This window comes from Melopsittacus undulatus (genome assembly GCF_012275295.1).
Source record: "Melopsittacus undulatus isolate bMelUnd1 chromosome W unlocalized genomic scaffold, bMelUnd1.mat.Z SUPER_W_unloc_1, whole genome shotgun sequence".
Taxonomy (NCBI): domain Eukaryota; kingdom Metazoa; phylum Chordata; class Aves; order Psittaciformes; family Psittaculidae; genus Melopsittacus; species Melopsittacus undulatus.
In genome coordinates this window covers 922,149-939,520 of record NW_022993942.1, presented here as the reverse complement: position 1 = coordinate 939,520, position 17,372 = coordinate 922,149, and the positions used below count along the sequence as shown (strand labels likewise).

At 36.6% G+C, this 17,372-nt stretch overlaps 1 protein-coding gene across 1 annotated transcript in view; it reads right to left on the bottom strand.

Moving 5' to 3' along the window:
- Positions 1-17,372, bottom strand: part of LOC117438170 (chromodomain-helicase-DNA-binding protein 1-like) — an 83,021-nt gene that overhangs the window by 27,197 nt on the left and 38,452 nt on the right. The window contains 10 exon segments of the mRNA XM_034073630.1: positions 1,011-1,171; positions 1,391-1,567; positions 2,491-2,586; positions 2,677-2,773; positions 3,061-3,209; positions 4,819-4,968; positions 7,424-7,495; positions 7,784-7,936; positions 8,986-9,148; positions 9,320-9,508. Of these exon segments, the coding sequence (XP_033929521.1) occupies positions 1,011-1,171; positions 1,391-1,567; positions 2,491-2,586; positions 2,677-2,773; positions 3,061-3,209; positions 4,819-4,968; positions 7,424-7,495; positions 7,784-7,936; positions 8,986-9,148; positions 9,320-9,508 (1,407 nt within the window).

Genomic DNA, 17,372 nt, shown 5'->3' with positions numbered 1-17,372 from the left:
GGATAGAGAAGCCCCGGAATGGGTTAGATATGGCCAAAATTGAGACCAGATTTATTAGAGATGTGCAAAAACGGGTTAGAAAAGGAAAACTACGTCCTGAAACGGGTAACAATTGGGCAACAATAGTTTCGACATAGCCAAAATTGGCTTTAAAATGGTTAGAGAAGAGCAAATTTGGGTTAGAAACGGCCAAAACCGGCTTAACAATGGTGAGAGAAGTGCAAAACCGTGTTAGAAATGGCCAAAAATGGCTTAAAACTGGAAAAAAACTTTGTTAGACAAGGCTAGAAAGAGCTAAAAATGACTTCAAATGCGTTAGAAGTAAGTATAAATAGGTTAGAATTGCTCAAAATTGGCTTAAAATGGGTGGGAAATGGGCAAAAACAGTTTAGAAAAGGAAAAAAATGGCTTGATGAGGGATAGAGAGGTGAAAAACCGGGTTAGACATGGACACAAATGGTTAAAAAGGGTTAGGGAGGTGAAAAACCGGGTTAGAGATGGACACAAATGGTTAAAAAGGGTTAGAGGGGTGCAAAACAGGGGTAGAAATGGCCAAAAATGGCTTGAAGGGGGTTAAAGATAGCTTCTTTTGTATCTGAATCTTTTGTAGGTATTTCCATAAAAACGTGTCTATCGTTTCTTCAACTACAGTTTGTAGGTTAAATGATGGGAATTACAATATTTTGCTTGTGGGGTTAAAAAAATCCTCACCCATTTTAGAAACTGAAACTGTTTTTTAAAATCACTGCCTTCAGGGGATACAGGAAGAAGAATACCTACTAAAAGACTGTAAAACAACTGGAAACATTTTTCAAACCAAATGTTCAAATTCTGGACATAACAGTTCCTTATGTTAGCACCCCAAACTACAGAGTAAAGCCTTAAATGCCTAGAATAAAACTTTTTAACTAAGTTCAGGTTATCCAGACTGTTTTCCATATTTTCAAACTCTAAAATGATAAAAAAATATGTTTTGTCCCTTAAAACATGCACATCCCCCCACATCTTACCGCCTAATCTCTGCATCGCTAAATCCTTTAATATTTTCGCGAGGAATAGTTCGTGGTCGTCCACGTTTTCTTGGTCGTTTCCTTTCTGAGATGGAGTCACTATCAGATCCAGAATACCTTCTGCTCCTACTGTGTCTCCTTTCACTTCCATTAAAGCTGATCTGGAATTTCAGGTTAAGTAGTTCAAAGCTATGTGACTAAAACATTTTTTTAATGTGTTATCTAGCCTGACAAAAATGAGGGAGGGAGTAGGTGTGGGAGGTGTCATGTGTGAAAATCACCCAACCCAAAAGTACAAGCCAAAAGAAGAGTAATGAAAAAACAAACTAATCATCACCACCAACAAAAACCAAAGTTAATTGGTCAAACCTCAGAGATACCTGTTTTGCACACTTTCTCATCCTTGGGAGCATATATATTTCTTCGAGCTCTTTTTGCCTTTCCTCCTCTTCTATTCGTCGCCGCTGGACTTCTGGAATGATTTCTTCCCAATTTCTTAAATTTTGTTCTGGTTCCAACTCAATGTCATCTTCATCCATATTGGAAAAGTTAGCAACCTTATGTATTGGAACATATGTATTTTCACCAAATTAATACATGATTTTATTTAAACAAAGATTCGGTAATTAATATTTTAGGAAAACTTAGTTCAGAATGGCATCGTTCATTTATTTATATATACACAAAATGTACACATATAAAATGCTTCATGAAGCACTGTCTCTAATGAAAGTATTTTCATATATGAAATGCACATACTCCATGCAACACAGCTGAATATAAAGATGAGAATCTAAAATAGAAGCATTATGAAATGCCTCCCCAATAGTTGTGATTATTATTCATTTCCTTCAAAGCAGAAAGCAAGTCTAACCGAATGCCTGAGTTAATATGAAAGTATAATAATACAGAAATCACAATATATTGCAAATGAATGATTAGGAAAGTGATTTAATACTCTACTGATCTAAAAAACCTCCTGCACTGATTTAAACAAAACCAAGCAAAACAACACCAAACCTAAACAACAACAACAACAAAAAGATCCACCACACCACCCCCCCCCATACCATCACACACAATTTGGACCCACTTAATACTTTAAGTGTTAAGTGTTAAGCATTCTTTGGCATTCACATTTACATGGGGGATGAAAGGAATTTCTAAAAGTCATAAACTAAGAAATCCAAGCTTTATTCTCTGTTTTCAAAAGTACCACTTCTGAAAGTGCTAAGTGTTGCTTAACAGCATAAAGCATTAAATGAAAACCAGCCCTCCTCAGTATTGTAACAACTGAATCAAGGACTAATGTATTTGTAAATCTCTTTCTTATTTTGTTAGGAAAATATGGCATGTATTTTTAAATGTTTGCACTGGCAGTAATTACCCTGTATAGGTGAAAAGACATTCTATGCCAAAGAGTTGAGTTGTTGTTGCACCTGTTTCATAAGAATGAAAATGAATAGGAACAGAGCAATACCTTGAACTGTGAAAGCAATTCATCTCCTACAGTTATTGGGCCTGGCTCATTTTCTCGAGTTTCAGCCCTCTTCAGGATTTCATCTATATCCATTTCCTGAAAAAGAAGTTTCTCTTTACAACAAAACAATTCATATGTATTTGTAGTTTCTCTGTCCATCAAGTGTAGATGAAGTATTTAATTTACCTGAGGCTCCTCTTCTTCCCCTTCAGGTTCTTTAAAAAGTTCCTCAGCACCAAACTTCAAAATTGCTGATAATTCTTCCTTATTAAAAGGTGTTGAGCTGAAATACAGAAAGTTTCAGATAAACACTTTAATTTTGTGAACTTTTTGAAATTCCTATAACCCTGAGTCAATAAAACTACTTTTTGACTTAAATAAAAGCTATATTTAATATGTAAAAAATATGCACAAAGACAATATATTTAATATATTTTGCAGTCTTTACTTACATAACTCCTTACCGCATATTTTTTGCTTTTATTAGCCAAGTGAAATGACTTGCATTATTTACTCAAATAGTCAGGCATATGTAAGCATAAATTAATATGAAAGAATAAACAAATATACCTGGAAGGAGTAGAGCCTGTATGTAGTACAGTTTTCCCTGTAGTGTCCATTCTCTGAATTACTAAGTGATCTAACACCATCTTTTTCTTGGCTCTTTCAAGAATATCTTCTTCTACTGATCCTTTTGTGACTAGCCGATAAATATTAACCTATGCATCATAAAAAAGGCTTTATTTACATGCTCATAAATTGAGCAACAACAGGGAGAAAAGTTAGTTGCGATTACAAATCTTCTAAACCTCATTGAACTAACATTTCATATATGAAACCAGTCAATCATGTTACCACAGTCTCTATATAAATTATTTAAAAAAATAAAATAAAGAAATCCTCTTTAAACTTCTGTGATTAGGCACAAGCATAGCCACAAGGAAATGTGTTATAACTGATTACTATTTGAAGTCTTTTGCAAGAAAGAAACCCAAAGAGAACTATGAAGTATTTAAGTAAAATGGATGCGCCTGAAATACAGCAGCTACTTTCTAGAATGACATGATGCAAATGAATGTGGGACAAGTCCACAACTCTTCTCCCTACCCATCCATATACTGTGGCCACTGTGCAGTCCCTCCATATAGAATCAGAATAGTTAGGGTTGGAAAAGACCTTAAGATCATCTAGTTCCAACCCCCCTGCCATAGTCAGGGACACCTCACACTAAAACATGTCACCCAAGGCTCTGTTCAACCTGGCCTTGAACACCGCCAGGGATGGAGCATTCATAGCTTCCCTGGGCAACCCATTCCAGTGCTTCACCAACCTTACAGTAAATGACTTCTTCCTTATATCCAATCTAAAATGTTCAATGTGAATTAATTTCATTACCATGACCTGTCAGGGCAAGTAACCCTAATGCACGTTGATTACTTTCTCAAGAGTTCCCAGGACTGTATTTGAAAGAGCCAAGTCATCCTCCCTGATCCCTCCAAGTAGACTGGCTTTATAAAAAAAAACCCCAAACCAAGAAAAAAACAACAAAGAAACCAAGCTAATAAGTCCTTCTTCCCTATAGCTAAATTATATAATAGCAGTCTTCACCTTGGTTAAAAATCTTCTTTTAAGGAGTAATTAGCAGCAAAGTTACCAGTAAATAATCACACATTTCTGCTAGGGTATGCCAGCTGCACTTTTTCTGGAGTCAGACCTTTTTCAAATCCCAGTCTCTGGCTTCTCAGAGGTAGTAAGCAGTTGTTTCACTAGCTTAGATACAGCGACACTGAGAACATGTCCCATTTCACAGAACTGCACAAACTTTCAAATAAATTACCCTGTCACTTCCCCAAGAGTATCAGTCATAAAATCAGACCAACACAGTACCACAGCAGATCCGGTGAACAACCATCCCGGTGTTCTTCAAAGTACTTAGTTTCTCTTCTCCTTAGAACAGAAATTTCAGCTGCCTGAGAAACCAATTTGGTCTTAAGAGAAGACCTTTGATTCACACCATATTATTTAAGACTTCTTATTTTTTATCAACATTTCAACCGGATTTTCAGCTGTCAATAATTACCTCTCCCATTCCCCAAGATTCTAGGGCAAGAGCTTGAAACTCATGATTCATCTCATCCACAGATCGAACCTGGGCTGGCAATTTTTTTTTTTTTTTTAAGGCAAATTAGCATGGTTAAAAGTTTTAAAAATTCTTGGCAAATATTTGTTATTCTCAAAATACATGAGGACTTCAATTGCCCAGACAGCTTATGGCTACCATATGAAATCTTCCTTTAAGTTTGGAGCTTAAAAGACAAATCTGCATACCTGTTTCTTCTGTCCAATCCTATGAGCTCTAGCCTGTGCTTGAAGATCATTCTGTGGATTCCAGTCAGAATCAAATATTACTACAGTGTCAGCAGATGCCAAATTTATACCTAATCCTCCAGCTCTGGTAGACAGCAAAAAGCAGAAGTCCTGAAATTATAAAACAATAAATTGCTTTGTATGTATAAGCTGTAATATTCTTCAAGGAACCAATATGACACTTCTTTATTATATGCTCTCTAAAGCAGACTATGAACTCATACAAATCTTTAAGTATGTCATAAATATTTGTTAGACTTGTAATACAATAAGGTGCTTGTCATGGCCAGAGCCAGTAGATTGCTATTAGAATAGAATAGACTACATGATTTCAGCTGGAAGGAACCTACATCAATCATCTAATCCAACTGCCTGACCACTTCAGGGTAGACCAAAAGTTAAAGTATGTTATGAAGAGCATTGTCCAAATGCCTCTTAAAAACTGACAGGCTTGGGGCATCAACTATCTCTCTAGGAAACCTATTCCAGTGTTTGACCACCCTCTCGGTAAAGAAATGCTTCCTGATGTCATGTCTGAACCTCCCCCTGATGCAACTTTGAACCATTCCCACATGTTCTGTCACGGGATACCAGGAAGAAGAGACCAGTGACTCCTTCTCCAGTTCCCCTCCTCAGGAAGCTGTAAAGAGCAATGAGGTTTGCCCCTCAGCCTCCTTTTTTCTCCAAACTAGACAAACCCAGAGCCCTTAGCCACTCCTCATAGGACATACTTTCCAGCCCTTCCACCAGCTTTGTTGCTCTCCTCTGGACACATTTGAGGACCTTCACATGGAATATCTCTTTGCTTAATTCGGGTCATCTGCCTGGTTATGTCCCCTCCCAATCTTTTGTGCACTACCCAATCTATTCACTGGGGGGGGGGGGGGGGGGCAGAGTGAGAAGGCCTTGACACTATGCAAACACTGTCCAGCAACAGCTAAAACACTGGTGTGTTATTAATATTGCTCTGTCACAAATCTAAAACACAACACCATACGAGCTGCTATAAAGACAATTAACTCCAGCCCAGCCAGACCCAGTATAAGTATAAAGCAAACTGATATCAGTTATTGACTTCTCTGTGGTTTAAAGGAAGCAGCATCCTAGAAGATGAGCAAAAGCCACTTGGGGAGAAAAAACCCAAGCAAAACACTGGCCAGAAATACAACCCTCCTTGTTGTTAAGCCTTATGTGTGCTCAAGTCTCTGTTTTTTTGTTAAGAGAAAACTAGGTGTTCTGATGGGGTCAGTGCTCTTCAACGTATTCATAAACAACATGAAAATGAGATGAGCATGAGCAATGGGGTGACAAAGTCTGCAGATGATACGGAGTTATTCAGGGACAATTACAAAGGACTACATAAGTATCTTATGTGACAGGCAATAAAAAAGCATATGAAATTAAATAGTGAAATAGAAAATAAATTTGAGCTTTAAATACAGCAAAAGTTAATAGCAAGCCATTACTGCTCAGGAATAAGTCCTTGGGGTTGTCATTGATACTGTCATTAATATTGTAGCTCAGTAATAGCAAAAAAAATGTCTTTTTATTGATTATTAGGAAATAAATAGAGAATATAACAGGAAATAATTTTATTGCTGCACAACTCCATCATTTGCCTCTATTCTTTAACACAGTGTGAAGTTTGGATCCCCCCTTCATCTTAAAAACTGTACAGTACAACTACAAGGATTCCAGAAAAAGGCAATGATGTCTAGACTAGAAATTTAAAACAGAACTAAATTTTGTATTTAACAAATACCTGAAATTTATGTTATGAAATTAAGTTCTTCCTCCACAGCAGAAACGTAAGCTCAGCAGCAACTGACAAATACTATGCTCCTATTACTGAAAAACCATGTCAGTGCAGGACAAAAGACCTAAGATTATCAAAGGTATGGAATGGCTTCCATAGTAGGAAGCCTAAATAAAATAGGAATCTTAAGTGGTATACAAACAATGGCTAGAAATCAGTTTTTCATTTTCCTCCGGGGCAAGGAAATAAGAGGCAAAAAATTAAGATAACAGAAGCCAAATTAGCTCTTTTAAGCTAATAAAGATAGCTTTTCTTCATGAAAAGATATACACAACTCAGTTCTACCCATTGCCTAAGTAGGGTTTCAATGTCAAAAGCTTGTGCAAAGGTTTCGTGCTCCTGTAAAAATCGAAGGATTAAGTCCTACACAAGAAAATAAATTATTCCATTTTTATACAGTACTTAAAATTACTTTGATAAAGAGCATTGACAAAAATCTAAAAAAAAAAACCAACCAAAAAAACAATTGTGTATTTATATTAGTTACACACCATTTTCATAAATTCTGTTTTTCCTATTTAACCTCCTCTTAGTTTTGGTTGATTTTTTTTTTGGTTGTGGGTTTTTCTGTTTGTTTGTTAAGAGTTGTAAACCTTATAGTCTAGGCAATAGAAATGGAATTTCAATGTAATATATCCCTCACTTTATTCTATATTCAGGTTTTGTGTAATATATGTTATATTTCTTGGGGGAAAAAATTAAAGTTGATTAGATTAAAAAAAAAACACAAATCACCCACTAATACCATACCTCTGATCCTTCTGCATTAAAATGATCCAGGGCTTGTTTCCTCAATTCTCCTTTTATTGATCCGTCAAGTCTCTAAAGATATTGAATAACATAATTAAAAAGGAACTCCTACTATATTCTAATTGGAGCAACTTGAAATCTCAATTGCTAAAACAATGGGGGGGAGGGGGAATAAGAGTAACGTAACAACCTTTCTAAATCATCAGTTTTGTTTCAAAATACTATTTAGCATATAGTAATTGCCAGTCTTTTCCTGTACATAAAATAAATTTTCAGAAATCTTTCTTCAAAAAGGACACTTTTCTTAAGATAAAGTGGTAATGATCAAGGATTCTTGGCTACTACCAGCAAAATTCCTACCTGAAACGGAAACTGACGATACTTCAAATACTCTGCTAGGATGTCTAGCATTCTCACCATCTGAGAGAAAATCAGTACTCTGTTGCCACGTTCTCGTAGACGAATCAGTAGCTTGTCAAGAAGGATTAGTTTCCCACTGCTACGTATTAAATGCTACAAGACAATAAAATCTGTATTGCAAAATAAGTTCACCTCAACACTAACATACGCTGCAGATGGTTAGACATTCATTAACGGAACATAAAAGTTTAATAAGTATTTAGTCAGTCCTGATCTTGTAAAAACTCATAAATGCACTGAGCACTCTAAGTGAAATCAGGAGTACTGACTAGCATGTTTTTCAAATAAATGCATTTCTCAGTTCTGGTTCATAAAACAGCATCTTAACATTTCATTAAAATATTAAGTAAATATAGTGTGCTATGAGTTAGAGCAGTTACAGTGTAGATTCAAGTTCTTTTCTAACAAATAAACAACAACAGACTACCTGACTACCTTAGTACTGCTTGCTCCTCACTTCCTTTCTTTTGAACAGAAATAAGCATTGCTACTTGACCTGCTAAGTAATTTTAAACAATGCCTAATCAGTCAGGTTCCTTAGTCAAGATAAAAGTGAGAGTAATCATGTTTGTAGAGGGCAACAGGCTTTATCTAGGTTACAATGTTGACTCTTCTCAGCTCCAGCACGAACAACCAGAAGAGAAACTCAGGTGCACGCTGAATTTGATGTTGGAAACATTAGGCCTCTTTAGCTGAAGAGGCTCAGGATAGAATTTTGGGGAATAAAAATTTGGAGTTAGGTGCTTTTATTCCTTATGCCAGAAATAAGAAGGATGTATCATTTGTAATTGGAGCTAACAAAGATTATTCAGACGAGACAAGAAAATAATTGTTACAAGTATGCAGTTATTAGCAATAATTTCTGAACACTTCTGATGAGTTTAATTACAAATTTAAGTAGTTAGTGTGCCACGTTACAAATGAAACATCCTTTAGCTTTGATAAGCACTTTATAATATAAAATAGCTTGTGCAGTGACAACTTGTGATTTCAGTCTAGTAGTTTTAGAAAGTATTTAAATTATGAACTTCAAAGGTCACAGAAAATAAAACCTGATCTTTAGAAACATTTATGTTGTTATAAACTGCATAAATTATAATATTACTGCATGCATATTAAGTTGGGTTTTTTTAAAGTATTACCTGTAAGGGCTCCTGTTTATTACAGAATTCATTATCATCTGGTGGTTTAATGAGGTAGCAATGGTTACAACACTTCTTGAGTTCCATCATTATGTTCAAAAATCCTGAGGTACTGCCTTTTGAACCTTTACTCAGGGCTTTATAATTCCTGGTTAAAATCCACCTATGACATAGAATATGCAATGAAAGTAATTTCTAACCGTTTGTGGAAATATGAAGGATGTAAGCTCTCAAAATACCAGTTCAAATTGCATTATGAGAACTATTACACTTCAGAAATTTTCATATAGATATATCATTAAAATTGCTGGAATTAAAAAGTGTCATTGCTTACTTGTAATATTGCTTCTGTAATGCACTCATTTCCATCCTCAAAATCTGTTCAACCTTGGCAGGTAAAGATTTTTCTACATCTTTTTTAACTCTTCTGAGTAGAAATGGTTCAAGTTCTTTGTGAAGACTTGCATAACCAAACTCTCTCCCTTTGCCATGCTCCTCTTCAAAATCTTCCCAGGAAGAAAACCTTCAACATAAAAAAGAATAAAGGTAAAATAGTGACACACCATAAACACCATAGACACACAAAGACCATAAATATACCACATGCGCACAAACACATATGGACTTCTTCCCCACACCCCTGTTTTATTTAATAAGTTTGTGAATTTGCATCTCACAAGAAATTCCAAATATTTTGCATACAAATAGGAGAATGGAAATTTCCAAAATTTTGTAGAATGAATATTCAAAACAAACTACTGGATTTTAACTTCTCCAGCGAAAACCCAACATTTTACTTTTCTGCATGGAAATCCAGGTAGAAGGTTGCAGAAATTCCATTATATTTCTCAAGAGCAGCATGAAAAATTAGTTGCATAGCTGGAGGAAGTGCAAGAGAACAGATCGCATACCTTTTGCAGCTTGTATGGACTAGATGAAATGTGATTATTCTCTGGCATGTGCTAACAGACTAAGACAAGGGACTTTGAGATCAAATTAAGAATAGGTGCCAGACAACAGATTTAGTGGCCTTGCTTGTAAAGTTCTGAAGAAGTCAATGCAATGCATAATTCCAAAACTAATTGGAACTACAGTGCTATGTATTTACAAGCTATCCAAAAGGAGCATGTGCTCTTATTTATCTCAGATATGAACAGGTCAGATATCTCAGGTCAGTGTAGAGTAACATCAATACAATAATACTATGCAAACTATAAGGGCAAATTCACTGCCTGACTGAACTACTGGATACGGGCAGTGTAGTGCAATCTTGTTTTCACTCATGGTACTAAGAAAAGAAGACATTCCCAACCGCATTCTATTTCCCTAGAGTAAATCCATGTGAGTTTCCTTTTAGGTTAAGATGAAACACCTTTTCAGGGTTGAGTCATTCATCAATCCTCTTTTTTTTCCTTTCTTTTTTTTTTGTGGGCTGCTAAAACAGAAAAAGTGACAGCTGCTACCAAAAAAAATATCAGGACCAGAATGAAAAATGTGTGCAACTATTTTATATAAAATATTTAAACTATTTCTCAATGCAGTTCTTTATCTCTGTTAACAGATTATCCAATCACTACAATATTCCACTGTAAGAAACTTGACCACACACACAAAAAATTTCACATTCCTTACTTTTCTGGCATGATGAAGTGCAGCAAAGACCAAAGCTCTCTGAGGGAGTTTTGTAGAGGGGTTCCAGTAATAAGAAGACGATGATTAGACTTAAAGTCTATTAAAGTCTTATACAGAAGGGAATCATCATTTTTTAAACGATGAGCTTCGTCAACTCCTATAAATACCCAATTCAGACCACCAAGGAATGACTTAAAGAAATTGGGGGGGGGGGGGGGGGGAACATTATACAAGTTAATATATTATGCAGTTTCTGATATTTTACATGAGGTTATATATACACCATACTCCTTTTATTTTAATAATGAACGGACACATATGTTTTTAGTATTAATTATGGTTTTTATGTTTGCTAGATTCAGCAAAAGACTATGCAGGCATCCCATGTTTATACCTGGGGGGAGGAGGTAGGCAAAAATCTGATCTATACATTTCCAATTGACAAAAAATAAATCCACTATTAAACTATATTCTTTCCAGCATGTATGAACAAACGAAATAAAAAGCCAACAAGCAACTTTTTAAATTAAAATTTTCATATGCTGTTAGGATTAACAATAACTCTATGCGCTACTATCATGAAGAGAGTAGCAATATACATAATACTGCACATGCAAATGCAAAGATAAAACATGGGATTTCAGGGTTGTGAATCACAGGTGTTTGGGGCTAGGGATTGGTTTGATTTTTCAGTTCCAGGGTGACGGTCTAACAGAGAAGTAGAGATTTTGAGATGCAAAGAAAGTACAGCAATATGAAGCTCAAGCAAACTGAAAAAAAAAAAAAGTTTTAACCCACTTGATATGGGGGGGGGAGGGGGCAGAAAGCTAGAAATCTAGAAGTGCTTAAAGAAAAACTTCACTGTCATATTTCCAAGAGTAAAGTTGTCATACTCCCCATCCATTTAATGGCCCAGAACCCAAATATGTGTCAACTCTAAAGAAGTTTTTCATTCTACAAATTATTTTATCTCCCTGAAGATATGTGATTACCTTATCCTTCAGCAAAATTTCATAAGTTGTTAGAAGTATATTAAATTTTAATCGTTTCGTCTGTGGATGCATCCATTCATGAGTTCTTATCTACAAGAAAATCAAGTGAACTATAAGGTAGAGAAAAATGGTCTTATTGATCGGGATGACTTCAGGTACTACAGCAATATAGATGTTAAGTGACATATAAGAATCTCATCACAAAAAAGGAACACAACACATGAAGCTTTAAAAAAAGTTATTAAACAGTGGTGGTGGAGCATTTGTTGCTTTTTTGTTTAGTTAGGTTTTTTGGTGGATTTTGTCTGTGTGTGTTTCAGGGGTTTTTTCTGTTTTTTTTTTGTGGGGGTTGGGTTTTTTTTTCAACCTTTAACGGATAAGGTTACTTACATTCCTCCTTTCAGAAAACAAATTAAGATTATGTCTGTCTGGATTAAATATTTATTTTATGCACCTAAATAATCACATGACAAAAGACAATTTATTTTCAAATGCAAGATCGCATTTTTAATTCTTTTTATTATTAAGCAGGAATTAAATTTTTCACATACATTTATATCAGCTCAAAATTTATGTTTTTAATTTGCATTTTTAACACATACAATGTTTTAAATGAGTATTTGCTCATTCCTAATCAAAATATTGGAGATTAGCATAATACAGGAACATGAAGTATGCCTGTTTACCACTAATCTTTTTCAATGATACAAAGAAATACTCACCATATTTCTGCTAGTTATATCTCCTAAGTAAACAACAGCATTCATCTGAGGAGCCCAAGTTTGAATCTCTCTTTGCCAAGATGTCAAGGTAGAAAGTGGCACGACTAGCAAGAAAGGCCCATACAGTTGGTGTTCGTGAAACAGGTAGTTCAGAAAAGAAATTGTTTGTATTGTTTTACCCAGACCCATTTCATCTGCAAGAATACAACTATTCCCTCTAAAAACAAACAAACAAACAAATTTATAAATGCTTTCAAATTAAAAACAGCAAGACTAATTTAAGACTATACTTACTTGCACCATGAATGAGCAAGCCAGTTCAGTCCATTTAACTGGTAATCTCTTAACTCTAAACTCTCATGCCCTCCAATATAAGATGGTTGCTTCTTTAGTGCAACAAACCTCGGCCTCTGTTTTAGAATCTGTCAAAAGCAAATTGAACATCATTCCTACTACTAAGTGAAGTTATGCAACATGCCTTCTTATAGAAACAAAGCAGCAGTAGGAATCTGTTTGGTCACCAAGTCTAGACTTTATTAATCACAACTAGACCATATAACAATATCAACCCATTTGCAGGCTAAAATTAGCTTGACTGCCAATCTAAATTCCACAACAGAAGTGACATGAACTCATTCACAAAGGTTAGTTTTAAAAAATTGAGGTACTAAACAATTCTATCTGTTAATGGCAATAAAATAAGCACGAAACAAATATCTACAAAGACTAATCTTAAAAATGATATTTGCAATATATATAACTGTAGCTATCAATATTACTGTTCTGGACAACATAAAAAATATTTTATATTTTACATCTTTTTTGAAGCATAAAATATGTCAACTTCTTTTTTTATATTATTGCAACTGCATAAATCCATTGAAATTACACACTCACCTTGCAGTCCTTAAATGGAGTAGTCTTGGATAGATTTCTGCTAAATACTCATCAATACAGGCTTGAAATTTTTTTGGCAATGAGAGCACCATCTTCCCAGCTACATTCTGAGTAAGGCAGACCCTGCCATTTGCAATAGTAATCTGGATAACCAGCTTCTGATTTCTGATTTGAATGGGCTGCAGAAGTGCATCAGAGATACCAGATCAATATTTTCCTTCCGTATTTTAAGAAAGCTCTCATTTTAGGTGATAAGACAACATGAACTAGTTTCACAGCAAAGACAGTATGACAACTTTTCATCAGAGATTTTGTTTTGCCTTAAGTTGTTAGGGATATTAATAACCTAAATTCTTAACAACATGCAAGCAATAAACTTGTAATATTCTCAACACTTTTCCATCTGGAAGTTCGTCACATACCAATTATCCTTTCCACTATTTGATATTGTTTATGTAGATCATCTGTAAGTTCCTGCTGGCAATTATAATATTCCACATCTTCTGGAGAAGCATTTTTCAGCCTGAAATGGGAATTTTATTTGTAGCACTTATTACATTGTGTATCTCTAAAACTAAGAAAATCTGTCAATTTTAAAGCTCTGAACATAAGCACCATTGGAATGCTGCTTAGAGCTTCTTTGAAGAAGGCACAACTCTGAAATTCCTGTATCTGGCCTAGGTACCTCATCACTGATGAGTGAGAAAGCTTATCGAAAGACCTTGCTATCAGCTACACCTTGTACTAGTCATTACAGTTAATTTACAATATCTATTCTCAACACCGAGTAGTGTTTTTCACATGGCATTTTCACAGAACATCACTGATGACTCACTGTAAGAATCTATCTTATGAGTAGGAATCACTAAAGGCCCACTATTCATAGATTATATTAAACATACTAATAAAATGGAATCCTAAACCACAGCACTAAAACACAAGGATTTTTTTTGACTTCTTGGTTCTGAGGCTTTTAACAGAAGTTTGAGCAAGAAACTAAATGCTGTAATGTTTTGAGTGCTTTAACCATTTCTGATATTTTTTTTTTAATCTCTGCAGCAATTCCTGAAGACCTCTGATCAAAATGCAATCAATCAATGACACAATTAGTAAAAGGTAAGATTTAAAACAAAACCAGAAAACCCACCACCCATCTTGTTTAAAACTTCATTTTTAACAGACACGTTAAAATCTAGGTGCAGAAGCTGCTTCCTTAAAGACCTAATTTTACAAGATGTGTGAGCATTCCCCACTTGCTCAAGAAAACTTCCATGCTCAGAATCTTACAGGATCATAAGGTGTTAGGAAAACTTCAACTTTATAGCTTTTGTTCTTCCTGTTGCATAGGCACTTGAAACTATGCCTTCACAAAGAAGCAATAGAACTCACAAACCCACAATAAAACATATATATTACAAAAAATAAGGAGTGTGGAAGTAGTTTATACTCACCAGCGTTTTGTTTCCAGATCCTTTTTCTTATAGTTGTCCAGTTTCTTCATTCCTTTAACATTTTGTTGCTTTAGTGTTTCTTCAGTTTCCCAAGTATTATGGATGTGTGACCAACCTTTCCATTTAATAAGATACTGTACTTCTCCTAGCTCCTTTGACTTTTCAAATCCAGTATTTGGGTCACCATCTGCCTCAACAGCATAGATGGTGGTTGCAGCACCAGTGGCTGGTAAAGAAATCACACCATAAGGCTTGAATAAGTGTGCACTGCCATAAATTAATCAGTAAAAAACATACCACAAAAAGCTATTTGTGACAATCTTATATGAGCATGTGACTTGACAAATTATATCTACAACTCTTATGTTATTCCTCTTATTTGAAGAATTATGATGCAGCTATATTAACACATGCACAATGAGATTAAAAAAAAACAAACCAAAACACTCTTCATCTAACCTATAGTATCTCATTAATGATAATTTTTCTTAGCATTCCTAGTTTTTTCTAGTGATCTCACAGAGAATGCTCCACTAACACTGCTTGCTGTCATCTTTGCTATATGAGAATAAAACAGATATTTGACATTGTGCTTAATCAGCCTTGAGACTTGAAACACTATTCAATCATTACTATGAATGCTATAAATCCAGTTCACAGAATCAAGAATGATTGAAGTTGGACAGGACCTCTGGAGGTCATATGCTCCAACCTCCATGCTCAAACAAGGTCACCTAGAGCAGTTGCCCAGGACCATGTCCAGACAGCTCTTGAATATCTCCAGGGAACGAACTCTACCACCTCTTTGGACAAAACTATTCCAGTGCTTAGTCACCCCTCATGGTCAAAAAAAAGTCTTTCCCTATATTCAGATGGAACCTCCTGTGTTTCAGTTTGTGCCCACTGCCTCTTGTCCTGTCACTGGACACCAATGGAAAGAGCCTGGCTCTGTCTTCTTTGAACCCTCCCTTTCAGGTATTTATATACATTAATGAGCTCTCCTCCCTGAGCCTTCTCTTCTCTGTCCCAGCTCTCTCAGCTTTTCCTCATAGGAGAGATGTTCCAGTCCCTTGATCATCTTTGTGGCCCTCTGTTGGACTCTCTCCAGTAGTGCCACCAGTCTCTTGCACTGGGAAGCCCAATACTGGACACAATATTCCAGATGCAGCCTCCCCAGCAGTGAGCAGAAGGGAATGATCACCTTCCTTGACCTGCTGGCAATACTTTGCCTAATGCAGCCCAGGATGCCATTAGCCTTCTTTGCAACAAGGGCACATTACTGGCTCATGTTCAATTTGGTGTCTACCAGGACCCTCACAACTTCTTCTGCAAAGCTGCTTTCCATCTGTTTGGCCCCACAGCATGTACTACATGGGGTTGTTCTCCCCAGGTGCAGGACCTGGCATTTCCCCTTGTTGAACTTCATAAGGTTCCTTTCAGGCTATTTCCCCAACCTGTCAAGGTCCCTCTGGATGGCAGCACCACTCTCTGGCATAACAGCCACCCCTCCCAATTTGGTGTCAATCTGCAAACATGCAAAAGGCACACTCTGTCATCCAGCCCATTAATGAAGATGTTGCAAAGGACTGGACCCAGTATGTACCCTTGGGTACACCACTAGTTACTGGCCTCCAACTAAACTTTGCACTGCTCAACCACCCTCTGGGTCCAGCTGTTCAGCCAGTTTTCAACCCACCTCACTCTCTGGTTATCCAGCCCATAAATCAGGAGTTTGTCCATGAGGAACTTATGGAAGAGTGTCAAAGGCTTTCCTTAAGACCAGTTTGACTATACCCACTGCTCTCCCCTCATCTACAAAACCAGTCACTTCATCGCAGAAGGTTATCAAGTTGGTCAGAAGTCCCTGGTGACTGGAAAAAGGGAAACACTGCATCCATTTTTAAAAAGGGTAGAAAGGAGGACCCTGGGGACTACTGACCTGTCATACTCACCTTTGTGCCTGGAAAGATCATGGAACAGATCCTCCTAGAAGCTATGTTAGGGCACATGGAGGACAGGGAGGTGATTTCAGACAGCCAGCATGGCTTCACCAAAGGCAAGTCCTGCCTGACCAACCTAGCGGCCTTCTATGATGGAGTGACTACATCAGTGGACAAGGGAAGAGCTAACTGTAAGGCCTTTAACATGATCCCCCACAACATCCTTCTCTCCAATTGGAGAGGGATGAATTTGATGGATGGACTGTTTGGTAGATAAGGATTTGTTGGATGGTTGCATCCAGAGAGTAGTGGCTAACAGCTCAATGTTCTGATGGAGATCAGTGGTGAGTGTATCCCTCAGGGGTCCGTAGTGTGACCAGAACTGTTGAATATCTTCATCAGTGACATAGACAGTGGGATCAAGTGCACCCTCATAAAGTCTGCAAATGACACAAAGCCAAACGGTGCAGTTGATTGCTTGAGGGAAGGGTTGACATCCAGAGGAAACTTGGCAAGCTCAAGGAGTGGCCCATGTGAACCTCATGAGGTTCACAAGGCAGTGGCAAGGTCCTGAACCAGGGATGGGGGCAATCCCCAATATCAATAAAGGCTGAGGGACAAATGGGTTGAGAGCAGCCCTGCTTTCTGGAGAAGGCTGAACACCTGGCTGCCGATGCTTGCTTGTGCGGCTTTTACTTTACCTATTAAATGTCTTTATCTCAACCCATGAGTGTTGTCACTTTTATTATTCTC